This window comes from Serinus canaria, chromosome 23 (assembly GCF_022539315.1).
Source record: "Serinus canaria isolate serCan28SL12 chromosome 23, serCan2020, whole genome shotgun sequence".
In the NCBI taxonomy this organism is placed as follows: domain Eukaryota; kingdom Metazoa; phylum Chordata; class Aves; order Passeriformes; family Fringillidae; genus Serinus; species Serinus canaria.
In genome coordinates this window covers 4,925,417-4,951,779 of record NC_066336.1, presented here as the reverse complement: position 1 = coordinate 4,951,779, position 26,363 = coordinate 4,925,417, and the positions used below count along the sequence as shown (strand labels likewise).

At 58.6% G+C, this 26,363-nt stretch overlaps 1 protein-coding gene across 2 annotated transcripts in view; it reads right to left on the bottom strand.

Moving 5' to 3' along the window:
* Window positions 1–26,363, bottom strand: part of MACF1 (microtubule actin crosslinking factor 1) — a 139,390-nt gene that overhangs the window by 100,563 nt on the left and 12,464 nt on the right. For both annotated transcript variants that reach the window (XM_050983184.1, XM_050983185.1), the window contains exons 2-5: window positions 7,389–7,450; window positions 6,228–6,317; window positions 3,349–3,426; window positions 1,900–1,992 (exon numbers count right to left, since the gene is read on the bottom strand). In XM_050983184.1, the coding sequence (XP_050839141.1) occupies window positions 1,900–1,992; window positions 3,349–3,426; window positions 6,228–6,317; window positions 7,389–7,450 (323 nt within the window). The remainder of the gene's footprint in view (window positions 1–1,899; window positions 1,993–3,348; window positions 3,427–6,227; window positions 6,318–7,388; window positions 7,451–26,363) is intronic.

The window sequence follows — 26,363 nt, the reverse complement described above, 5'->3', positions numbered from 1 at the left end:
AAAGGAAGGGGTGGGAGAGAAATGGGAGGGAAAAAAAAAAAAAAAAAGGAAGCAGGGAGGAGTCAAGAGTGACTCTGCATGCTCGCCAGCCGGCTCCGCAGGGCTGCTTCTCTCCAGTTCGGAAGGTTTGCTCCAAAATTCTTAATTCTTAATTCCGGGAGCCCCAAAAGCCCAACTCATGTGCTCACGCTGCTGCCAGGCTCACCCAGTTTGGGGCACAGATGGGCACAGAGGTGCCCTGGGGACCCAGCATCGCTCCAGGGAGCTGCAGCCAGAGGGTCCCGGCAGGAATGGGAGCGTGATGCTGCCCAGCCCAGTCCGGCCCCAGTCCTGCCTCTCTCCCGTGGCTCCTGCCCCAAACGCCTCCCAGGGCAGGGGTTTGAGGAGCATGGAGCAGCCCAACTCTGCCTGCCAGCTCAGAGGGACCAGGGTAGGGTAACACGCACCAAAAGTGGGGGTGAGACAAAAACTGGGGAGTAGGGGGCATAAAGATGGGGGGATTGAGCTCAGCCCAGGAAGCAGGGAAACATTCAATGAGGAAATGCTCAACGAGGAAACGCTCAACAGGGAGCAATCCAGAAGATGACTAAGGGAAACCAGTGACCACAAGAGCTCCCAGGACACGGGAAAAAGCCCCTCACCATCACCACACCGGAGCTGGCAGAGCCTGAGCTCCACACCAGCACCATCATCCCACCCCAAACCTCTCTGGGGCTCTCCTGGCTGCCTGCCCCCAGGCAGCAGCACTGGGACACTGAGGGAGATTAAAAGGTTCACAATGGAGCTACAACCCCAGAAAAAATCCCGTTAGCGCAGCGGGAGCAGCACGAGCAGGCTCGGCAGCACCCGCCCCGCTCCCGTGTCACCCACCCTGTCCCCCATGCCACGGTGGCAGTGTCCCCTCCCAGCCAGGCATGGAGGGGAGCCAGGACCTCCTGATGTCCCTCTCCTGCAACAGAAGATGCACCAGGGCTGGTTGACCACAAGGACAGCGGGGACCAGATGCCACAGCCAGGGCCCCACGGAGATGACAGTGACTCATCAGCACCCAGAGCCTGCTCGACCCCAGCTGCTTCCCAGGGCCAAAGCCTGGGAAGAGCCTCAGCAGCAGCCTTACACCCAGCTCAGCCCCAGGCTGCCCCCAAAAGCCTCTCCCTGAGGCAAAAAAAAAATACAATCTTCCTTAAGAGTCTCACAGCCAGCACTAGTCCTGCCTGGAAGATGCCAGCAGGGACAAGGCAGGGAGCTGGGATACAGCAGATCCCACAGGCTTGGGCCCACAGAGCTGATGGCACATGGCCAACGAGCTGCTGACAGCAGCACTGCCCAGCAAACCCCAAATGCCACCTCACCGATGGCCACATGTCACCCCCCTGAAGCCATCAGAGCTACAATTGAATCATTTGAAGCTACCAAAGACCCAAAACTCGCTTTTCCAACAGCATCTCTAGCACACAATTGCTGGAGACAGTCCCAGGTCAGGGCACTTCTCCCATGCCTGTGCTGTCACCCAGCTGACACATTCCATCCCAGTGCAAAGTCCTGTGGCTGCACCGACCACCCAAAGGGCCAGGAGTGCCTTGGGATAGCAGCCTGTGGCCCCTTCCAAATTTGCTCTTCTCCTCCAGAGACCCCAGCTGAGCAAACAGCCACGGCCAACAACCCCGGGAGGCCACGGCACACAACCCATCACTAATGATTTCATTATGCAAATGACGAGGGGAGGCTGCTGCTGTTCTCCCAGCGTGGTCTCCATGACACTGCCACGAACCTCCAGACCCATCCATGTGCTGCCATCTCCATGGAAAATGCAGAAAAACAAGGATTCCACTGCCCCGGAGAGACAACGCGCTCCTGACGCCCATCCCACATCCATGGCAAGGAAACCTCGTGTCCTACCTGGAAGTGGAGGATGATGGTCCAGATGAGCCCCAGGGTGAGCTTGGGGTTGCCATCTGTGATGTCATCATTGCGGATATTCACCAGTTTCACCTGGAAAAAAAAGGCAAACAGGGTTCAAGTTTCCCATCAGCCTCACCCGGAGAGCAGGGGGACACGTCCCCCCCACGCTGTCCCCAAGGCCACCACGGGCACACAGGAAGATCCCAGTGCTTCCCAAAGAGGCAGAGGTGCCACCTCATCTCCTGGCTCGGGGAGGATTTTTCCATGTTTCCAGCACTCTCCATCCAGAAGTGCTTTCCCAGCACTTAATGGCTTTACTTCAGCTCGCAGAGCAGCATCCCCAAAGCCCTGAGCACTGGTGCATAATTGAACAGCTACAGACCACAGAGAGTGGGCAAAAAGGGGATGACCAAGCTTTAACTCCAGCCTGGGCTCCAAACCAAGCTCTAATGAAGGCAGGAACACCCTCACTCCTCCCCTGGGGGAGTCCCCTCTCCCCAGCACTCCATGGGACCCCACGGATCATTCCCTGGCAGGAGTGGCTGGGGTAAGATCCCAGCAAGGCCACCACACTTCAAAGGAAAAAGCTGTTTCATCCAAGTGGAGAAACAAGTTCCCCAGAGCCCTTGGCAAGATGTCTCTATCAAGAAGCTGAGGAGGAGGAGGAGGAGGGGGGCTGGAAGCAGCTCGCCCTCCCTGGAGTAGGGAATGTGCTCAGATTTATTCCATGCCCTCAGGCCAGCAGCGAGGGAGAAAAGTCTCTGCTTCAGCATGAACTGGTACCATTTATCATCATCATCATCATCACCTTGGCATATCTGGGAGCATCACGGTGGGGAGAACCTGACCCAACAGGCAGAACAGGACAGCCAGCCCCTGGGGCTGTGGGGGTTCCACCTGCAGAGCCAACAAGTCTCGGGATGCATCCCATTGCTCTGGGCAGGATCTGCCCAGGGCTGTGCAGCTCCCAAAAGCCTGCTGGAGAGAGCCTGTCCTCCAAAAACTGGGGGATAACAAATCCATGCTGAGATCCAGAGGAGAGCCAGCCTGTGGAGGGGAGGGCTGTGTGGGCTGGGCAGAGCCAGCTGCCACATCCCCCCAGAAGTTGGTGGGAAGGACAGACGTGCCACAGCCGCCCACCCCCACAGCAGGGATCTGCCAGGGAGCCCCAGGGGAGCCTTTTTGTGGTGCAGAAGTGACATTTGCCAACCCCTTCTCAGAGCTGGGGTCAGGTCCCTTTTTCACAGTGGTTTTGGTGTGCAGGGATGGTTTCCAGAGGCACAACACCCAGAGGGAAAATCCCCCTGCAATCCATCCTCCGTCAGCGCCACAGCGACGGGCACACCCCAGCACAGGCTGCTTCTCCACTCCTTCCAAAGCCTCAGACAAGACAAAGGATGCACAAAACCACCCAGCTCTGCTGGGTGAGCTTTTATCAGCCCTCACCTGTCGCTGCTTCAGGAAATCCAGGGCAATCTGCACGTTCTGCAGGCGGTGGAAGCGCATCCGCCCCTTCTCACGTGGCTGCAAGACACAGGCAGAACTTTTAGGTCAGGCTGCTGGTGGGGCTGGGCTGGCAGCACCCCACATGCACTGTGACCCCCCCTGGGAGCTGTCAGCGTGCTGCTGTGACCCCCTGTGCCCCCCACACGTCCTGCTCTGGAGTAAATAAGGTCACTGCTATGCAGAGTCCTGCTGGGAAAAGGTTAAAATGCCCTGCTGGGAGATGGAGGTGGGAAGATGCTGAGATCCAGACCTCTGCTGAGGCCCTGAGGGTCTGTGTGCAGGCCTGGCTCAACCTCTGAGGTCCCAGGGCAGGATCTTGCCCAGCTCATGGACAGCCAGACAAGCTGGGAAGAGGGCTCAGCAAAAGAGGTGGACTCAGGTACAGAGTCCAGTTTGTCCAGGTGGAAGCAGAGGCAGGACAGGGGGACTCAGGACAGGGGGACTCAGGACAGGGGGACTCAGGACTGCAGGTCCCCACTGATGGCAGAGGAACCCTGACCTCAGCACCAGCCCCTCCAGCTCTTCTCACACATGGCAGGGGGGGCTGCTCCAGAATCTGAATCCCTTGGGAAGGGGCACTGGAGACACCCTGGGCCTTGTCCAGCTCTGCTGGAGTTGAGGGATTTCCAGAGGTTTCCATCAGCTGAGCCACGGCCAGGGAAAGGGGATGGGAGGCTTTGAATCAGCAGGAGCAGGAGGAACAAAACCCAAAACCAAATCCCAGCCTCCAGATAAGGAATCACCAGGATGTTCATGGAGTCACAGGAGCTTTGGGCTGGAAAGGACCTTAAAGACCATCTCATCCCAACCCTGGTGGGGGGACACAGCCCACAGCCATGTTCTGAACTGCTGGGACACCCCAAGTGCTCCGAGCCACCTTCCTGCTCCTGCCTGAAGGGGAGAGCTGTCCCAGCAAGGAAGAGATGTCTTTGCAAGGGGAAAATCTGTCCCAGCAAGGGAAAATCTGTCCCTGCAAGGGGTAAAGCTGCCCCTGCAAGGGGAAATCTGCCCCTGCCAAGGGGTAAATCTGCCCCTGCAAGGGGAAATCTGTCCCTGCAAGGGGAAATCTGCCCCTGCCAAGGGGAAATCTGCCCCTGCCAAGGGAAAATCTGCCCCTGCAAGGGGAAATCTGCCCCTGCCAAGGGGAAAGCTGTCCCTGCAAGGGGAAATCTGCCCCTGCCAAGGGGTAAAGCTGTCCCTGCCAAGGGGTAAAGCTGTCCCTGCCAAGGGGTAAAGCTGCCCCTGCCAAGGGGTAAAGCTGTCCCTGCCAAGGAGAAGAGCTGTCCTGCCAAGAGGAACACCTCCAGGGCTGCAGGGGACCATCAGGAAGGTGCTAGAGCCCACTCCAGGGAGGTGACATTGCACAAGGGCACTGTCACCCCGAGCACAAGGGCTGACAAACACACCTGGGCACATTCTGGGGTCCCACCCTCAGCTGGGGCTGTGCTGTGCTCACTCCCACCCCAGTCCCATGCAGGATCCCAGAGGTGCCCGTGCCCAGAGCCTGTCCATGCAGTGCCAGGTGTGCAGCCCTCACACGGCCCCGAGCAGCGTGGGGGACCCGTGGCTGTCCCCTCCCGCCCCGTGGAGGGGACACATGCTGTCACAGCAGGTGGGTGGCGTGCCCTGCCCGCAGGCTGGCCCCGCAGTGCACACACAGACAATCCAGAGCCTGGGAACACATTCCTGCTCCAGCAGAGCACCCAGGGCTGGGTTCTATCCCAAACCCCGCTGGGATGGCACTGGATGATCTGGTGGCACTGCCAGGGAACTGCTGCTGTGGCAGGGGCAGGCTCGACCTACTTCTTCATCATCATCATCTTCCTCCTCCTCGCTGCTCGCACGGCACCAGGCCGGAGCTGTCACCAGGCGAAGGCTCCACTGAGCTGCTGGCTCTACAGGCTAAGGAGGATGGGGAGGGTGGCACGGCAGGGACACAGAATGGAAACCAAAATGTGACACCCAGGCACGAGGAGGAACAAAAAATAAAAAGACAGCAACAGGAGAAACAGCCAGGCACGAGGAGAAACAAAAAATAAAAAGACAGCAACAGCATGGGGTGAAAGTGGCTGGGTCTCCAGCACGCCCTGGGCTCCAAGACTGGAATTCCCTCCTGATTTTGGAAGCTGAGGAGCAGGAAGCTGTCTGGATCACAAGTGGAGTGATCCAAGTTTGCAGCCCCCGCAAAATCGGATTTGGCGTCTCCGGAGGGTGAGGAGGGACGTAGGAGATCTTTGCCCAGATCCTATTTTTGGGGGAAACTAAAATAATTCCTGCTGTGCCACGGCAATGGGGATCTTCCCAGAGCTGAGGGAGTGTGTCAGTCAGAGAGGGAAGAGGAGGAGGAGGAGGAAGGAGGGGGAACTCTACGCTCCAGGCACCAATGGCTGCTACAAACCCAGGAGCTGAGCACGAGGCAGGAGTGTCACATCTGAGATAATCTGCTGGGCACGCTGCCACAAAAGCAGTTTTTGGACAAATTCTGCTGTTTTGCATGATTTTAAATATGGAGCCACATCTGGAAGGTGAAGGTGTGTAAAACTTGGCAAGAAGAGGGCTTTACCCAAGGCACTATAACCAGGTGAGAGACCAGCCTGGGGAACAGGGGTTTGAGTACAAATAAATAACTAAAAAATACAGTGAGAAATGTAACAGTAAATAATAATATTCATGATAATAAAAGAAACAATGACAGATATTTGAAACTGAAACCAGGGGGTGAGAAAAGACAGCTGATGGCTGGGGGTGAAGGGGAGCAGGGAGAGGATGGAGAGGGTTTAGGGGGACTCCAGAATCCCTGCCCAGCCCTGGGGACTCACCAGCTTCACTCCCGACAGCACTTCCAGGAGGGAGATGAGGTTGTGACCATCCCTCAGGTCTTCATAGAGGTCATTGATGTGCTTGCGCACCTGGGGAGGGGAAAAGCCATCAGTGATGCCAAAATCACCAGCGGGGAAAGCAAAATCATGAGCAGGAAAAGCAAAATTATAACCAGGAAAGCAAAATCATCAGCAGGGAAAGCAAAATCATGACCAGGAAAAGCAAAATTATAACCAGGGAAAGCAAAATCATCAGCAGGGAAAGTAAAATCATGACCAGGAAAATCAGCCTCCCCCTTCCCCAAGGGCCTGGCAGAAGCTGCTGCCAATTTCACCCACCCAATCCAACTGTGACACCATCTGCAGCCCAGGTAACCCCACGATTCAGTTAATTCCTGAATTTAACTTCTCACATTCCTCCCACCTGGCAGCACAGCAGCTTTCCACGGGCACCAGGTGCAGCCTCTCTTCCCCCAACACCCAGAGCTTGTCCTGGGCTTTTACCCACTTGGGAATCCCTGGATATTTTCCCCCAGCAGCCTCAAGATTTTTCTCTGTTTTCCCCTCCTCTGCAAGGTTTAGGAAGCAGCCAAAAGCTTGGCACAGAGCTTTGCAAAGCTGGCAGGAAAACACAGCTGGGACACCTAGTGCTCAAAACATTTTTTTCCCTCCTTTTTTTTTTTTTTTTTGGCAAATGGAGAATTAATTAAAACCCCCCCAGCATTAACCAAGAAAGCAGGAGGCACCTCGTGGTGCCACGTTAATCCTGCTTAACAAACTTTGGATCTTGTCTCCATCCTGGAGCATCCTTCAAGGGACAAAACCGGCTCTTTTTTCCTGGCAAGGGGATGAGAGGGGGGATTCAGGATCCCCTCCTTTCCCCCAGGGTGCACAAACCTCATGTTAAGCAAGGATCAGGTGCTCAGGAGGGAAAGGCAATAAAAGGGCTCTGTGGTGATGCTACAGTGCCCTCCAAAGGCTCCAGCACATTTCCAGCACATCCTGCTCTGCTCTGACTCATATCAGCGCTCAAAACAAACAGTGCTGGCATTAAAAAAAACTTTAAAACCCTTAAAAAGGCATTTATCTGCCAGTCCTGAGCTATAACAGACACAAAGACGGTCATTTCGGTGCCTTTACAACAAAATCCGTGACTCTTACCTTCATCAAGTGTTTATTGACCCATTTAGTGAAGGTTTTCTTTTGGACTCTGTCCCGTTCATCTGTCAAAAGGAGACAAAGGCAGCTCTTGGTCGGTGGTTCTCATGCAGAAACTCAAACGACTTTGAAATGAGGGGAAGAGACAGAGGGATCGCCGGCGGTGCCAGCGCGGATCCCGGGCGGGCACAGGGAACAGAGGCAGCTTATTCAGGGAATGCTGCGGGATGGGGCTGTTCACGCGGCTCCAGCATCCCCCCCCCGGGCAGGGAAATGCCAGCCGGAACAAAACACACCTTGCTTTTTTGGCTGGGAATAAGGATACTTAAGGAAAGCAGCGTGGATGACTGGGATAGGTACAACCGGCAGCAAAGAATTCCTCCCCACTGTGCCTCCCCACCTCCCCCAGAGGCAGCACAGGGGGTTTGAACGATTTTGGGAGGGTGTTCCCCTCCCCTGCCCACTCCTGGAAGGCTTTAGGGTGTTACATAAACCCCCAGATGTCCCGTACCGGGTCCTGGCCGGGTGTGCAATTAGCAGCTTATTCTGCCCCTGTATTTTTGGTTCATTGGATTGCCAGGATTTAGTGTTTATTTCTGTCCCACAGCTCAGCCCTGGCCGGACACTGGGAGCTCTGAGTGCTGCCAGGATAGGGTGACAATGTGGGTGCCATCCCCAGGGGTGGCAGGGGACGGGATGGGAGATTTGTGGTGATGCCAAGCAGCGATGAGGGAGCTCTGGGCAGGCTTTTTGCTCCAGGAAAAAAATAATACCAGAGGAAAAACACAGGCAAACAGGTGAAAGGAGATGGTCCCACAGGGCAGGGGGGTCCCACTCAGCTCCCCAGGCAGCGAGGGGGCTCAGGGCAGGATTTAACAACATCACCTTGGAGCACAGAGAGATCCCCAGCACCAACCCATGGCACACAACCCCGAGCACAGCATCTCCAGCCCAGAGGACCCCACGGATATTTCAGGAAAGGATGAGCCCTGCTCACCCAAATACATCTCTGACATCAGGGTCTGCCAGACAGCAGCACCCCTTGCTTTGGTTTTAACCAAAAACCGAGAAAAATGAAAAAACCCAGCATCTCCCAGGCCAAGCTCCCCAGGACAGCCCCAGAACCCCCTCCTGGGATGGGGGGATGGCTGGGGGTCCCTGCACAGCCCCAGGGACCCTGGGAAAAACCTCGCAGACTGGAAAGCACCACCCAACGGTTCTTCCTCTTCCTCACCCACCCTGCGGCTTCCCCCTCGGAGAGCGCCGCGAACACGTGGCACGGGGTGACACCAGCGTCACCTCCCCGTGTCCCACTCCAACCCCAGGCCACGGCACGGAACCAGGTGCCCAAAACCACCCGTGGGCTGAGCCACATCCACCCTCACTTCCCACCCCGCCATGCCCCAGCCCTGGCACGGCTTGCGGGAGCTCGGAGCTGCCGGTGCCAGCCTTAGGAAGCCGCGTCGCTCCCACTTTTGTTTTTAGGGATTTTCCTTCACCAGACCCCTCCAGAGCCGGTCCCTTCCCCACTCCGGTGTCCGCTGGGTACGGATGGAGCCCGAGTCCCCGGGCAGGGGGTACTGACCGATGCAGCACATGCGGCACACCAGGCAGGCGCTGAGCCGCCTCCTCTCCCCGGGCAGGAGCCGCCTCTCCATGGCCCCGGCCCGGGACGGCGAGCGCAGCTCCCGGCAAAGCCGCGGCACCCGGGCAAGGGTCCTCTGCCGGCACCTCCAACGCCGAGCTCGACCCCGGCGGGTGCGGACGGATGAGTTCAAGGCCACAGCTCCTCCCACCGAGCCACTTCCTACCCCCGATGCCCCCGGCAAAGCGGGCAGCGGCCGTTCCTCCTCCGCGGCATCGCCACCGACCTCGCACCGCTCCCAGCTCCGCCAAACCCTCCCGGGCCGCGGTGCCGGTGGCCGGCAGAGCAGCTCGGAACTCTCCCAGCAGCGCAAGGGCAGAGCCGCTGCTCCCTCCGGCTCGTGGGCACGAAGCGATGCCGAGCGCGGAGCGGCTCCCGCAGCCCAAAGCCCGGCGGGACCGGGATGCGGGCACGGGCTGGTCCCGCAGAGCCGGGCACTGCCCGCTGGCCCGGCTCTTGGCTTGTTTTTCTTCGTCTTGTTTTCCAGTTAATTGCACCAGGGACGGGAGGGACAATGCCGGGCTGTTCTCCGCGCTCCCGCCCGCCCGCCCGCGCCTTCTGCCCAAATCATGTCCCGGTCCCGGCGCTGGAGCTCGGCATGCGGGGAGATAACGGGGGCCGCCTTATCACCGCCTCTCTTCCTCTTCTTCTAAATATAATCCCCCTGCAGCCCTTCTGCCGGCCTGGAGGGCGAGAGGAGCCGCGCTGCTGCCTCGGGGAGGAGGGAGAGCGTCCCCGAGCATCGCACGGGGACAGAGGATGGATGTCACCATGGATGTCACCATGGATGTCACCGGGTCCCGCACGGCCAGTCGGCAGCCAGCCGCCTCCAGCGCTGCATCCCAGAAGTGCCCACAGCCCAAAGGCTGCTCCACGAGATCCCTCTTCCCATGTTCTGCAGAAATGGGGGGTTTTCCTCTGGTTTTTTTTTTGCCCTGACTCAACTCCTCCGGGTGGTTCCTGGGCTCTAACCAGATTAAACCTCCCCAGCCCCGGGGCCCGTGCTATCAGCTGAGCTAATAATAATGCTGGTTACTGCTTACTAACAATATTAAGGCATTGCAAGCTTATCTCTGCCCAGCTAATCTTTTCCAGAGTCACCCTGACAAATAACTTGTTGCAATCCCCCCCATGCTCGTCCTGTCCCTGTTCTAGCAGAGGTTTGCTGGCCCCAGCCACCAAAACCCACCCTGCCACCATCCAGGGACATTCAGCAGAAGCACAGCAGGCAGGTAGGGCAGGGACAGAGGGAAGATTACAGGGAAAAGGAAAGGAAAATCTGTCCCACTCCAAAGACAACCAGTGGCAGGAAAAGGGACTGCAGAGCCTCAGGTCCCTCACACAGGGCACGGAGCAAGGGCTGGTGGCAGAGGCACAGGGAGCATCAGCAGCAAGCAGAGACCACGAGCAGGATCACACGTGGTTTAATTCCCTCCCCATCTCCTCTCCTAACGTTGCTCATCAGAACTCAGCTCACTGCATCCCAAGAACGGGGGATCCCAAAGGAACAAGGACACCATGGCACAAATCCCCCAGAGAGGCTCAAGGGGAAGGGTGAGGCCTGGGGCTTTTCCTCTGCTCTTGAACTCACCCAGTGAAAGGAAACAGGGAAAACCATCCTGCCCCACAGCTGCTGGGGCACCAGCTGAGCACAGACAGAAAAACTCCCACTCCCCATCCCGTGGGACCTCAGCATCCCCAGGCACTTCCCATCGTCACAGGGATGGCTCCCACAGGTGCTGGGTGCCAGAGAACCCCTCCAGCACCACCACAAGGCCCTGCACAGACAATTCCCTTCCCATCTGTCCTGGCAGCCTGCCTGTCCCCAGCAGCTCCCAACACGTCCAGCCAGGAGCTGCTGCTCCCCCCCCAGATCTCTCCTCCATCACCACTGGCCTTGCTCTCTGCCACACTCCATCCCTGTGTGCCTCCTCCTGCCTCAGGCTGCTGCCAGAGCCCCAGGAACCAGCAGGATAAAAGGTGCCTGGCCAGGCACCATCCCTAACCCCAACCCTGCCTTTGCACCCTCCATGCCACCCACACATGGCCCTCCCTGGCACGGCCCTCTGCCATCCTTGGGAGGGAACATGGGGGGTTTGTGCTGCCCACCAGCTCCTGGGATAAAGTTGGGAAGTGGTTTCCAAACTTCCTCCTGCTGTTAAATCCAAAGGAACACAGGAGACACCAGACAGGGCACTGATCTCACAGGGATCTCGAGGATATCTCCAAGCCCACACCCAGGGTGAAAGTGGGATTAAACAAGAGCCAGCCATGGGGCAAAGGAGGGGTTTAAAAAGCCAAAACTCCAACTTTTTAAGCATTTAAACCCAGAGTTCTCCCTTCAAAACAAGCAAAGACTGAGAATGTACAGGGGGCTTTTTGAACCTGGCACTTCTGAGAGGGGGGATATGCAAAAAAAATCTGGCTGGCTGAGGAGCACAAGGTATTTAAAACATGCTGGCTGCCAACTTGAGAGCTGACATAATCCATCATGACAACAGAGCCAACAGGGCAGGATTTACAGAGCCTTTCACCCAGGGAGAGGAAACGGAGCCTGATTCAGCCTGGAAGAATGCACAAGAGATACCTGTGGTGGAAAAGTATCCAACACCCAGATACTTAATGAGGGAGACACCTGAGATGTGGTGATGCAAAGGAGAGCAGGGCAGATGCTCAGCAGAGCTGGCTGAGCATCACAGAGCAAAAAAAACTGCTGCAAAATGATCCTGATCTTCCAGGATTGGGCTTTACCTGCCCTTTTGTGGAAAAAAAAGTAGTGAAAAAAAATGGTTTTGAATATAATCGCTGCTTGCAACACCGACTCCGGGATTTTTTCAAAAAGGGGTGGATTTGGGGTGGGGGGAACATTTCTCCAAGCAGGATGAAGCAGCAGATCAGCATGGGGAAGAGATAGTCCAGTTGGGAAGCATCTAAGAGGTCCCCAAATGGAGCCAAGAACATCCCTGGACAACACTGGAGATGATTTAAGTGGCAGGTCAGCAGGAGGAATTGCAGCAAGGCTGGGGTTAGTGGGTGACAGGGTGCATTCTGCATGACATTTGTGCAATTCCCTCTGCACCTCCCTCTCTCCCAGTAGCTCAGAGGGAGAAAGGAAGAAGCGGATCCCAAAGCAGCATCCAGGGAAAAGCCCGCAGGCGCTGCCCGGCTGCGCAGTCCCGCCCCTTTGCACGGAAAAAAAAAGGGAAAGAAAAGAGGGAATCGGTCATGGACGCGGGGAAAGGGCCCCATGCGGCGGCACCGGCGAGAACAAGAAAGAAAGACCGAGGAATCAAAACAAACAAATCCCAGGGGGAAGAGGTCGGGACGGAGAAGGCGTTCCCAAGTCCCTGTCTGGGGCCTGGAGCTATCCCACACCCCTGTAACAAATCCTCGCCCTCCTTGAGCAGTCATGTGCGGGCCCTATTTTGGGAAACTGAGGCAGGGTCAGCCCCAGCTGCTCGGCGAGGCCGTGCCAGCTCCGGGAGAAGCTCCCGGGGCTGTGTCTTGCCGGGACTGGGAGCTGAGGGAGCCACAGGGAGGGGACCGGGGCAGAAGGGAAGGCAGAACCCAAGCCACGTGTCGTGGGATCGTGCTGGACAAAAAGCAGCTTCATCCCCCCCCATCCCACTCGCCCCCAGCCCCACACAGGCCTGAGATGGGTGCTGAGGCCAAATTTAGGCTCTCAAACCTCTGCCCCCCTTCCCATTGGGGTTCAGAGCCCACTGAGCGTTCCCCGCTGCCGTGTCCTCCTCCCTCCTCCCCACAGCCACGCCTGTCCCTGTCCCTGTCCCTGCCACGGCTCCTGGGGAGGGACAACGACCCGTGCCAGGTCATGCCGGCCATTTTAGCGCTCCGTGCCCCCCCAGCACCCCCCGGTCCCTGCCCTACCTTCCCTGCTCCGGCTCCTCCAGTACAGGACGCCGGCGATGCCCAGGACGTGGCTCAGGACAAAGGCAGCGGGGGGCAGATAGGAGCTCTCCGAAAGAGGCATCGCTTCCTACTCCCGGCCCCTCAGCCCAAGCCCGGCTCCGACTTTCCTTCTCCTGCTGGAGCCCGGCATGGCCGGGAGGGTGAGGGGATGGATGGGTGGGTGGGTGGATGGATGGGGGGCTGAGCCGCTGCCTGCAGAAACTTCCAAAACTCCCTGCGTGCGCCTCTGCCCGCAGCTGGCTGTGTCCTGCGGCGTCCCCGGAGCTGGCAGGGCTTGGGACAGCCAGCGCCGCTGGGACTGGGAGATTTGGGAGCTCCGAGAGGGGGCGGGTAAAGGGAGAAAAGCGAAAAGCGAGCGTCAGGCCGGCTCAAACATCTTTCCTAGGAGTTCTCGCGGCCAAACTTCGTCGTCGTCCCCCCCCTTCCCTTCCCCGCTTGGTGGGAGAGACGTCATCTCCTCAATATCCATTCCCAGCCCTGCCGGGAAGGAGCCGCAGCCGAGGGGATATCGGCGGCAGCAGCTGCCGTGGAGGCATCGCCACAACGTCCCCAAAGTCACCGGGGGGGTTCAAAAGCTCAGTGTCCCCCCCCGCGATGGGTGACAGTCAGCAGCGTCCCCTGCCAGCGGCAGCCGGAGGTGCCAAGCGCGGCCGGGACAGGGAGGCAGCGCTTCCAGGGGCTCCCGGGACACTCGGCCGTGTCTGCCCGCAGGAAACTCTGCCCAGCGAGGGGCTGAAAGCAACGGTGACAAAATTTGGCCTTCTGGGGGTTGAGGAGCACGAGGATATCCCCATCACCCACCCTGGATGCTCTGCATAACGTAAGAACACCCCACCGTGAGGAAACGCCCCAAAAGATGCTCTGACACCCGAGGTTTGTGCACTCCCCCACCCTTCTCGTGGCTGGGTGTTCTGCTTGCCCCCAGCACGGCAGACTGGGCAGCCCAGCCCGGTTTACTAACGGTTTGCACCGTGGTGTTGGCTGTTACTCGTGGTTTCGGTTCTGCTCGGAAACGCTTCCTCTGCCGGCGGTGCCAGGAACGGCGCAGGGAAACCGAGAGCAGCCGGTGCCTGCCCGGCCCCTCCGCCCTCGTAACCACAAGCAAACGGGCTGGGGAGGCTCCCACAAAGCCTGGATTGAGCTCGCAGCCCCTCACACGCAGCGCTGCCAGCTCCAGAGGGAGAGAGTGGCTCTTGGAGGGAGGCTGTGCGGAATTAAAGGCTCATTTTTCACTGTTTCTCTCTCCCCAGGCTCAGACAAGAGGGGGTTGTTCTGCTGGGGCTCAGGGAGTTGTTCAGGTGAGGGTGGCACAGAGCAGAGCTGCAGAGCATCACCCTGGCTCAGGATTTAGGGGTGGGAGAGCCAGGAATCCCAGCTCAGGATTTACTGACCAGGAGGTGCAGCATCAGATGTCATCTCACAACTCCTGCTCCACATTTGGGAAAAACCATGAGGTCCAGGGTTTCATCCAGGTGCAAACAGAAATTTACATGATATTTACAACCCTGAGCAGGTCCCCAAACCCAACAGCCACCAGCTCGTCAGGCGCACAAAGAAAACCATATCAAGCAAAACCTGATGGACCCAAACACTGCCTGAAACATTCCATAGGTTTTGGATGTTTCAGGGTGTCCAGAGCAGCTGTGGCTGCCCCTGGATCCCTGGAAGTGTCCAAGGCCAGGTTGGACAGGGCTTGGAGCACCCTTGGGATGGTGGAAGGTGTCCCTGCCCATGGCAGAGGGGACGGAATGAGATGATCTTTAAGGTCCCTTCCATCCAACCATCCCATGACTGCATCCTTCCCTGGGGGTCCTGCAGCCCCCAACATCTTTTGGGACAACGAGATGGGTGATAAAAAACACAGAATAAACCCGGGGCTCGGCGCTGTTGCCATATATTCTCCAGAGCTCCATCCCTGCCTGGATGAAAAATATCCTGGCATAGTTTTCCCCCAGAGACGTCTGCTTTCTGTTAAAGCTGCAGGAGGAACGACCCACCACGAGGCAGGCACAAGGCCACCATAAATGGGCCCCTGGTCCAACCTGAGAGGGCCAAAGAGCCTCCTGCAAGGCAGATGAGAGCTGGTGACGTGATGGAGCTGGGATGTGCCAGAGGAAAAGGGTCCAGGAAGCAGGAGCTGCTTTCCCACATCCCCTCAACCACGGGGGCTCAGCTGCTCTTGGGCTTCCGGGGTGTTTCCTGCACAGAGGGGATGATAAAATGCACTGAGTGCTGCCAGCTGCTCCAGCTGGAGGCTTTGAGTGAAATAAATTCTTAAAATATATATAATTGTATGTAAGTAGATGTTTTTATTTCTTTTTATGCATATAATTTGATGGAATCACAGAATGCCCTGACTTGGAAAAGACCCACAAGGATCACCAAGCCAAACTTTTGAATATATTTATATAAATGTATATTTATATCAATACATCCCTCTGCTGCATCAGGCCATCCTGGGGATTCCTGTGATCCCAAATTCCTCCAGCTCAGTTTAACACCATCACCCCACTCCCCTTTCCCCTTTCAGGAAACTGACAGGGCAGGAAGGAGGTGCCTGACCCGGGCTGTCAGGAGCCAACGTCGGGTTTTGGGATGACTCTGCCAAGCTCTGGGGACCACCCAGCCCCGGATGCAGCCACCAGCTCCCACACCCCCCCTCCCCGCCATGGAAACCACCCTGAGCACCCAAAACACAAACAGCTCATTTTTAGTTCCTTGCAAGGCGGCTTTGCCCAAAAAGGAAAGGGGTGGGGAGAGGACACATCTCCAACCCGCACAGGAATTTGGGGAGGGGAGAGGCCCTGCCCTCCCACAGGGGTGTCTGCACCTTGCAGGCCACCCCCTTGCTGCACAGGGTGCATTTTGCACCCCCCACAGTGGTGGGACCCCAGCACTGCCCCCCACCTGGGTTTGGGGCACCCCATGGGGCAGCAGGGGGGACTCAGATCCCGGACCCCCTCGCTCCTGCCTGGAGCTGAGTCATGCCAAGCTCTGGGTGTCCTGGGCTGTTCCTCCCCCTTCCATGTGCCTCCCCAGTGAGTAATGCTCAGGCGACAGAGATCAGCTCCCGCTCAGCTCCCGGCTCCGGCATCTCCTTATATGACCGGAGAAGCTGCCGGGCAGCGTCACACGGGAGCCGGGCACAGCCCCGTGCCCTGGCACCACTCAGGGCATGGAGGCACCCTGGCATGGCTGTGGGTAAAGCCTCTGGGCTGCTCCTTCACCCCCTGGCTGCCGTGGCCTCGCAGAAGGCAGCGAAATCTCTGTGAGCTCCGGCCAGGGCTGTGTGTCCCAGCCCGGGGAGGTGGCAGCCAGGTGGCACTGTGGAAACGCTGGAGTGGGCACGGCTGTGACAGAGCCAGAGCTGGCACCCGGCAGCAGCGAGCCGGGGTGAAGCATGGCTGCGGGGCTCTGCCTGCACCCCACCATGCCCAGGTGGGTGGGGGTGCTGCCAGTGCCCCCCAGCCTAGCCCAGCAAAGCCCCCCCATTGCCTGCAGCAGGAAAAACTGGACATGGGAGCAGCTGGGAGTGCCCTGCAGGGCTTCTCTGCCCCAAGGGTCACCAGGGTCACCCCACCCTGCCCACCAGGCACCCCGGTCCCCCCAGCAGGTAAAGGGCCTGTCCAGCAGCAGTGCTGAGCATGCACAAACTCATGACTGCAGCACAGGAGCCAGGTTTCCTGCCCCGCTTCCTCAGCAAAGCTTTTCCCCTTTCTGTTGTTTTTTCCTCCTTTCTGGGAGCTTTAGGAGCAAATCTCAGTTATGGCAGTGGCTGAAAACCGACCAGGAGGGGAAGGAGACTCCAGGTTTTGGATCAGGGGTGCCCGGGTAAATCACAGTCAGCACCACCCAGGGGCAGGTGGGCCGAGGAGTCTGTCTGGGCTTCCAGGGGGCTGGAGGGGGGCACAGGGCTGGAACAAACACAGCTCCCCACCCTCAGCCAGGGGATGGAGCACATCCCCCCCCTCTCCAGAGCTCAGCTGAGATCATCCCCCCCCCCTCGTCAGCATCACACCCTCCTGGCAAACCACAGCAAAGGCAGCTGCGGACAGACAGACAGACAGCCAGCTCAGCAAGGCACATCCCTGGCTGCCGAGCGCTGCCGCACGTGCCAGGGCACCCCGTTCTGCCGGCAAGCACGGGCAGGGCCCCGGCGGGGTGCGGAGCCCCGCTCCACCCTGCCCGCGGCGCCAGCAGCCTTGGGAAAGGAAAGCCAGAACAAAGATGACGTTTCTTCTGATCCGGGCTATTAAAAACAAGGTGGAACGAGGCAGGTCACAGCTCCCGACGCTGCCCAGCTCCTCGGCTCCTGCTCCCCATCCCCTCCCGCTGCCGGTGAATCACCGGGCCGAGCGTGTGCGGGCACAGCCGGGGAGCCCCCGCCAGCCGGCTCCTGGCACAGCGGGCACATTCCCCACGTTCGACATTTCCTTCTGGCTTTCATCATCCCCCGGCGGCCACATTCCTGCTGGGAGGGACAGGGAGAAGCCCGCGGGGTCCCTGGGCATCACCACCCAACTCCAGCGAGGCAAAAATCGGGACTATGGAAAGACAGAAAGACAGCAAAGCTCTTGTGGAGCTGGAAAACCAACGTCCCAAACACAGGGGTTTGTGCAAATAGGGATTTTGGCTCTGAGAATCCCTCCACTGCTCCCCATTTACCCAGGAATAGCGGGAGCCCGAGGTGGGATTCACCTGGATTAAGCAGAGCAGCTCCATCCCACCCAGGGCTGGGGGCTGTTCTGCACCACTCCCCCCAGTCTGCACCCTGAGGGCAGCACAAATCAATATTTGCCTGCAAATGTCTCACGGAGGAGCTTCCAAAGGTCAGCAAAACAAAAGGAGAGAGAAGGGGCTGGGAGGAAACCTCAGAACCCCCCCAGGCACCATCAGTGGTAAAATCAGAACTGAGCAAAAGGAAGCTCCAGTGATAAGAACGAAGGTGTTCCCTTTTCCAGCAGACGTCTGGGCACCAAAATTAGAATAATATCTTTTAAAAAAGGCAAGACTTCCCTTCCCACAGCAGGGCTGGGAGAGCTGCATGGGGGGGACGTGGGAAAGCACCCCAGGACCCCCGTGCTGTGGGACACAGAGGTGGAGGGCAGGGATAAGAAGGTTTGAGGCAAGGCTGGAAGCAAACATCATTCCTGTGGCTTTCATCCTGCAAAGGCAAACAGCTGAGCTGGAGGGCCACCTGCTCCTGACTTAATCATTCCCCAGCAGCATGAACTCCTGCTGCCAGGCTGGAGGGCAAACCCCCAGCACACCAGCAGTTATGGGGTCTGCGGGAATGTGACATCCCAACGGGGGCCATCCAAAGGGACCAGCTCCGGTGAGATGGACAGAGCCAACAGGAGAACCCAGGGCCTCAAGAACCTCAAAAATAACTCAGGAGGAGACTGTTCCCTACACAGCAGGAACTGGCTCACACAGTTCAGCAGTCGGCATTCCCAAGGCAACACCTTCCTTTCCTTGGTGAGGCTCACTTTTTGGTGAGCACCTTTCTTGGGGCATCCAGAGCCAGCAGCACTTCCAGCCCCAGCAGGGTGCCCACCCCTCCATGCATCCCCCAGAGTGACCCAGCTCCCTGTGCCCCTGACACAGATCCCAGCAGACCCTTGCCCAGGAGCTACGTGCACACAGAGCCAGCCTGGACACATCTCACTCCCAGCTCTCCCCAGCACTGCCCGGCCTTTGGAACTCGCCCTGGAGCCAGCGTCAGGCTGGAGGGGGGGGTGACCTCACCGCTGCCTTCCCAGCATGACAAACCTCCCTCCCCAAGGCTGCTGGGATTCTGCTGACGCAGCAGCTCAGGCATTATTTCATCGCTTCCCACTTCTCGGAAACCTCCCGTGGCTTGTCACCCCTCCGAGGACGCTGGCAGCTCCTGCCCGTTGAGTGATGCCACAAAATCCACGGAAAGCACCGAACCCCGCGGAGCTGGCACGGACTCGGTGGCATCGTCCTGCATGGGGAGGGCAGGAGGGAACAGGGACAGGCTTTGACAGATCGAAGCTGCACGGAGAGCTTGGAGCCATCCTGGATGCACTTGGAAATGCTGGGTGAGAGGGGAGAGGTGAGGATGGGGATGCACAGGGAAAGGAACAGGAAAGGTCTCCCAGCAGAAAACAGCGCGGGCTCTTCGGGAGGGAGCAGCACCAACCCTGGGCAGAGGAAGGCTTGCTCGCACACCCACGTGCAAGAGGACACACACGTCTGCACGCCTTCCCAGGGGCCTGTGCTGACACGAGAGGTGGCTTCTTTCCCAGGCCGGGGGAGGAGGAGGAAGGCGATGCCATCTCCGGGTCCCTCCCTGCCCCTCCGGCCACGGGGACACCTCCACAGAGCCGCCGTCTCCTCTCCGCGGCTGGGTAAACACCCGCTCTGGAATTCCCAGCACACCTCGGCAGTGGGGGGGAGAAAGCCACCAAAAAACAAATCACCCAAAAAACAGCCCCCACCAGGAGATTTGACTGAAACCCTGGCAGAGGGGAGAGGAACAGGAGAGCAACCCAAATCCCAAATCCTGCACCCACTGCCTGCCCAGGCAGCAGGAATGCCCTGAACGCTGGGAAAATCCCCCAAATTAGGTCTCAGCCCCCAGCCCCTCTTGGAGGAGGCAGACCTCGCTGTGCTGTGGCTGCTCAGGGTGCAGAGCTGCTCGGGGGAGCAGTGGGGAGCTGGATCAGACTGGAAGCACTGGGATCATCCCCAGCAGCTCAAGTCCAAGCTTTGCACTTCCCACAGCAGCGGCTTAGGGAGCAGGAAAGCCGGGGGGCGGAGGGACGGCCGGCATCAAAACTCCTTTTCTGCCAGCTAACAAAAGAGCCGGTGTCTCCGCAGAGAGGCTCGTTATTCCAACGCCAAGCAGAGGCTGCCTGGCAGCGGGGGAAACAGGCAAATGTTGGGCTAGTGGGAACTGGCTGGGCTTTGTTTGGGGGCTGCTGTGTTTGCACAGGCCCCACACAATGGGGGTGTCAGGGCCAATGGGGTCAGGGCTGGGCTGTCCCTGGGTATGGCCACCAGCTCTCGTGGTGGCCTCGTCCTGCTCCTCACAAATAAAGCTCAGAGGTCACTGCCCAAGGTGCTGTTAGGAAATTGTGGGTGCCCCCCTTTTTTCTGCCTGCAGCTCCCCAGGTGAGCCCCAAAAGGCAGCTCGGGGTCTCCCCAGGTGAGCCCCAAAAGGCAGCTTGGGGTTCTCCCCAGGTGAGCCCCAAAAGGCAGCTCAGGGTCTCCCCAGGTGAGCCCCAAAAGGCAGCTCAGGGTTCTCCCCAGGTGAGCCCCAAAAGGCAGCTCAGGCTCTCCCCAGCCTCGCCAGGCTGCGAACACGAGGATGGCGGTGGTGGAGCCAGAAATGTGCAAAGCCTGCTCTGAGAAATGGAGGTCAAAGAGAAGGAAGCAGCCGATTCCCTCCTCTTCCTCTGCAGATGGAGGGCAGGCAGCAACCTTGAGCCCTGATCTCATTAGATGTCCCAAACTAAGCAGTGTGAAACCTGATTAGCGCCGGGCGGGAGGCGGGAGAAGGAGCGGTGGCTCGTTCTGCCAGCCAGCCCCAGCACCCTGCCTCTGGAGAGGGGGGTCTGAGGAGCACAGCACCCACAGCTGTCTCCCCACAGCACCCAGGAGCTGGTCCTGGTCCTTCCAAGCTCGATCACACCCCAGGTCATGGCTGTGCTGTGCCCTGAAGTGATGCTTCATCCCAGCTGCTCCCGCCAGCTCCCGGCCAGTTGGCCTTGGCGTGCAGCAGCACAGAGAAATGTAGGATTAAAAAAAAGGGGGAGGCAGGAGCCCAAAACTTCTGTTCCCTAGAGACCTCCTCTCCTGCAGAGAAACTTAATCCCTGTTAAAAAGCAAATGAAATAATCCAGTTGCTAACACTGCTCTGGCCGCTCCGTTCAAGCCCCAGATCCGCCGGACCCCTCCAGCCTGGCCCAAGCCCAGCAGATTCCCTCAGCAGGGCTGAGCCGGACCTCTCCAGGGCTAAAACCATCCCTGGCACCACTCAGCTGTGGTGGGAAAGCTGTAGAGCAGCAGAGATCCCCAGTTAGGGCACAGCCTGTGAGTGTCCCTGCCTGGCAAGGCTGCCCAGGGTACAGCTCAATGGGTGGCTGTGCTGGAAAAGCGTCCCTCACCCTTTCCCAGGAGACACCAGCCCCATCCTCCTCACACACAGGGCTGGCAGAGCCAAAACTCACCGGGGCCTCCACCCAGGAAGATGTTGGCCCTGGATCTCTTATCACACCCGGCCACCTTGGGCGGCCCCGTCTGCTCCTCGGGGAAGCCACCACACGATGGGACGAAAGCAAACAGTGACAAGGGCACGAGCTGTGGCACCACTCCAGCACTGTGGCACACAGCAGGGCAGGATGCTGCTCCTGCCTCCTGCTCTGACCCCACACATCCTCCTCAGGCAGCACCAAACACCCAAAACCCTCCTTTTTAACAGCAAAAACTCGGCAGAGCTGCAAAGTTCCTCACTGCGGGCACACGTGCCACGGTGAGGTGACAGGAACAAGCGTGGACCCACTCCTTGGTCACGGGGGAAAATCTGAGCCTGGTTCCCCTGGGGAAAGCACGTGGCAGCTCCAAGGTCAGATGGAGCCAGATTAGCTGGCAATGCACGGACAGGGCCCAGGAGATGCCAGGTTTGAGCCGGCTACCAAGTAAACAACAAAACTCCTCAGAAAGCGAAACCAGCCGGCCTTGTGCTCGCTGGTAAAATTAACCCAGCAATAAATTTGTAATCTAATGGGTTTCCTCAGCCAAGCCCAAAGGATCTGGTCATCTCGGGGCCGTGACTGACGCTGCCCTGGGAAACTCAAGATGGAAACTGTGTGGAAAGTCTGGGTGACCCCACAGCCACGGAGCAGGGTCCCCCCTGGAGCAGCGTCCTTTGTCCCCGGCATGGAGACAGGGATCTGGCAGGGCCCCCCAGCCCCATCCCAGCTGGGCGGGCTGGGGGCACTGGGATGCTCTCCAAGCCCCTTGGAGGGCTGACAGGGATGGATGCTGGCACGGAGCCGGGGGTCAGGGGCCTGGACTTACACACACGAGCATTTACATATGAAACACTCCCAGCTCCAATATCCGCTGCTGCCTCCACCTCCCCGGGGAGATGAATAGAGATGAGGGGGGAGAAGGGAAAAAAAACCTCTCCAGCAATAAAACCTTGTTTTCCTCCAGCTCTGGCCAGCCCTGTAGCTCAAGGGCAGGCTGGGCTGGCTGTTCTCAGTGCTGGGAGCACACTTAGATCCATGGCAATGCCAAACAGTGACAGCAGGATGCACGGCACAGCATCCCCACGCCAGTGAGCACCACAGAGACAAACATTCCCTGTGGGTACCCCTTTTGTGCTGGGATGCACTGGGAAGCCCCCCAGCAGCGTGAAAGGGCTCAAACTGTGCTGGTTCAAGCAGTGTTTGGCCTCCTCCAAGCAGAGAATCCCAGACTGGTTTGGTTGGAAGGGACCTTAAAGGCCATTTCAGCCCCACGGGCAGGAACACCTTCACCAGACCAGGTTGGACACTTCCAGCCTCCATCCCACTGAATTAAAACCACAAAGGGCTGCGGTAAACACAGCTGGTGACAGACAAAAGTCGTCATCACTGGCTCTAGAGGCAGCAAAACAGACCAAAACCCACAGGCTGGGCTTCTCGGGGACGTGCCACCCACGTTTCCATGTCCTTGTTCCGGGCTGGCGGGAACGGAAAGTGCCACGAGCTCTGGGATGTGGGAGCCAGCACTGGAGCCAAGGCTCCCAGCAGGGCTCTGGGCAGCACCTGGAGAGGGGAAGGCTGCCAGCTCAGCTCCTGCAAGCAGTCACCTTGTAAACACAATTAATAATGTCATCTTGGCTCCCTGCACCTCGCTCTCGCGGGCACGACGGGAATTCGCCGAGCTGCAGCTGGAGACGGGGCTGGAAAGAGGGAAAGAGCTTCAGCAGCAGCCCTAAAACACAGAGTGGGGCTCAATGGCACCCAAACCCCACACCCAACCCCAGCACCCATCCCTGCTCTGGCTGCCAAGGGGCTGGAGATGGAGGGGACAGAGCTGGCCACCACCCCCGGCACTCCCAGCCGGCACACGGCCACTCCGGGCTCCTCTTACATTGATTCCCAGGGCCAGCTGCAGCGAGGCTCAGGAAAAATGCATGATGGACACAGGGCAGCATAAGAAAGTGAATTATATTCCTCCCAGACTCGATAACTCAGGGCAGCTGTCAGCACAGAGCTGGGGGATTAACCCTTCGCAGCGGCGGCGGCGGCACGGGAGGGTGGGGACACTGCCAGCCCGCTGGTGACAACTCCCTTGGCTCCCTGCTAAATTAAACATGGAATTGATTCACCTTTGTTATACAATGGGATCAGCTGGTAAAGCCCAGCCGAGGCCTTGCTGTAAAAAGGGGCAAGTCAATGACAGCATTGTTGGGTGACAGGCGATGGCATTCCAGGTGCCTTCTGCTCTCCCCTCCTCTCCTCCTAGCAGAACTCCTGCAGCAGGATGAGGCTGGCTGGGAATTCCAGAGGAAAAAAGCTCCTCTGACAGCAGGGAAGATAAAAAATAGAGAAAGAAAGGGGAGAAAAAGCATTCTCAGAGCTCCAGGTAAGCTGAGCTGCTCTCCTGCAGCCCGGGCTCGCTGCTTGTGACAGTGGGACAACGGCTGCGTGCCTCCAGCCACCTGCCAGGGGCCAGCCCAGCACGATCGGGTGTCCCAGCTGGCTCTCCAGGGACAGCCTGAGAGGCAGGAGAGGGCAGAGCACTGGGAAAGAGCTTTAGAAAGAAGTGAAGTGGGAGAACAGCAATCTGCACCCGGGTGCCACCATCTACCTGCGGCCACACGGTGAGAACAGCTCAGCAGAGCAGGATCAGCCCCCAGCCCGTGGGAACAGCAGCCTGCTCTCCCCTGGAGCAGCAATTTGAGCTCAATTCCTTTCCCAGTTCTTTGCCAAGCAGCTTCCCCGGGCTCCCTGAGCTGCTCTCAGGGCTGGGCCGGCTGCTGCCCCAGAGCTCCTTTGTGCCCAGCTCCAAAGCCAAGGAGAGACAAAAGAGGGAAGTGAAGGAGCCCCGGGAGCAGCTCCCCTCCCTCCCTCCCTCCCCAGCAGCTCATCCTTGACCAGGGATCGATGGCAGATGGTGGCACCCATCTGCTCAGCCTCTCCCTGCCCTGGGTCACAAATACCTCTCAGGGTGCCGAGTCCATCCAGGAACTTCTTGTACTTCTCCAAGTTCATCTTCCAGCCCAACGCACCCCTCTGCTCAGCTGGGTGGCATCGGGGCACCCAGCAGCTCCAGCCACTGTCCCCAGCTCAGCATTCCTGCTGGACTCCTCTCGCTCGCCCTTTGACCACTGGCAGCCTTTCCTTATTTGATGAAAGCCTCCCAGGGCTGAGGCCACCCCCCTTTTTGCAAATGAGCCCAGCAACTGCCCTGCACCACCAGGGCCCCCCGGCATCCCCTGCCCACCCCTCCACACCACAGCTTTCAGAGATTGGATGTCCTGGGGATATTTCCAGCAAGGAGCGTGGTGGAGGGAATTGGGAGGGGAAGGAAAAAAAAACAATGGGATTCAAGGCAGGCAGGGGCAGATGGGTTCCCATCCTTCTGGGAAAAGCCACCCTGGTGACTGACCTGGGAGAAGCCATCAGAAAAGTGCCATAAAATGTTGGGAAAATGGGCCAGGAGCAGATGGGGAGCAGATCCCTCCTGTCTCTGCCCCCCGACACTCGCCACATGCTGCAAGGGGCTTACAAAGCTGGAAAGGAGATTTACTGGTTTTAAAGGAATTTTTGGCAGCAGGAAGCAGCCCAGAGCCATCCAAGGGGGATGGATCCAAGTGCCTGACCTGCTCATTGCTGCCCTTCAGCAGGACTGGTGTCCACCAGGCACGGACCAGGACTTCTGCTAAATCAAATAATAGAGACAATAATGGCAATGATAATTATAATAATATAATCATCATCAGTAGTGTTGAAACCTGCTGTCATGGAGGTAGATCCTGCTCTCCCCATTCCCTCTCTGGAAAGATCCCAGCAGATTGAGCAAGACCCACCACACGGTGCAGGATGATCCTGCCTGGGCTCCCACACAGCATTTTTGGGAGGAAGGGCAGAGAAATAGAGCAAGGATGTGCTGCAGGAGCCAAATTCCCCCAAAAAACCAGGGGGAAGCTCCCTGAAACTCAGGGCAGTGAGGAGATTCCCCTCACCCAGGGCATGTGAGCCCTGGCTCTCTCACCACGTGTTGAGATGCATCCCCAGAGCAACCCACATCCCACAGCAAATTATCCATTAAAATATTAACAGAAACAAAACACTCGTGGAAGCAACCCCGTGTCCACCTCCTCCGCAGCTCCAGGACACACAGCCACTTCTCCAGGGACAGACACACGCCGGGGGTATCACTTTGCAGGGTGAGCAGAGCAAACCCAGCAGGCCAGCTGCTGCTGGTGCCCCTGACAGCTGGGAACCAGGGAGCCAAAAATCCCTCTGGGAGCTCCCAGTTGGAAAGGGGAGCAGTGGTGAGGTTCCTCCTCAGCCCAGCACCCTCTGCACCCCTGGGGACGGAGGTGACATCCTCAGCTCCCAGCAAGGAGCTGATCCAGGAGCTCATCCAGCCTCCAGGGAAGGGCCATGTGAAGAGCCTGGATTTAGGAGCTGGAGGCTCCTGGTGCCCTCTGCATCCCTGGCACCACAGGGCCATTCCCAGCCATCCTGGTGCCCTCTGCATCCCTGGCACCACAGGGCCATTCCCAGCCATCCTGGTGCCCCTGACCTGGCACCACAGGCCATCCCAGCATCTGGTGCATGCACCCTGGCACCACAGGGCCATTCCAGATCCTGTGCCCCCACCCTGGACCACAGGATTCCCCATCTGGTGCCCCTGCATCCTGGCACCACAGAGCCATTCCCAGGATCCTGGTGCCCTCTGCATCCCTGGCACCACAGGGCCATTCCCAGCCATTCTGGTGCCCTCTGCATCCCTGGCACCACAGAGCCATTCCCAGCCATCCTGGTGCCCCCTGCATCCCTGGCACCACAGGGCAATTCCCAGGATCCTGGTGCCCTCTGCACCCCTGGCACCACAGGGCCATTCCCAGCCATCCTGGTGCCCCCTGCATCCCTGGCACCACAGGGCCATTCCCAGCCATCCTGGTGCCCCCTGCATCCCTGGCACCACAGGAGCCATTCCCAGCCATCCTGGTGCCCTCTGCATCCCTGGCACCACAGGGCCATTCCCAGCCATCCTTCTGCCCCCTGCATCCCTGGCACCACAGGGCCATTCCCAGCCATCCTGGTGCCCCCTGCATCCCTGGCACCACAGGGCCATTCCCAGCCATCCTGGTGCCCCCTGCATCCCTGGCACCACAGGGCCATTCCCAGCCATCCTGGTGCCCCCTGCAT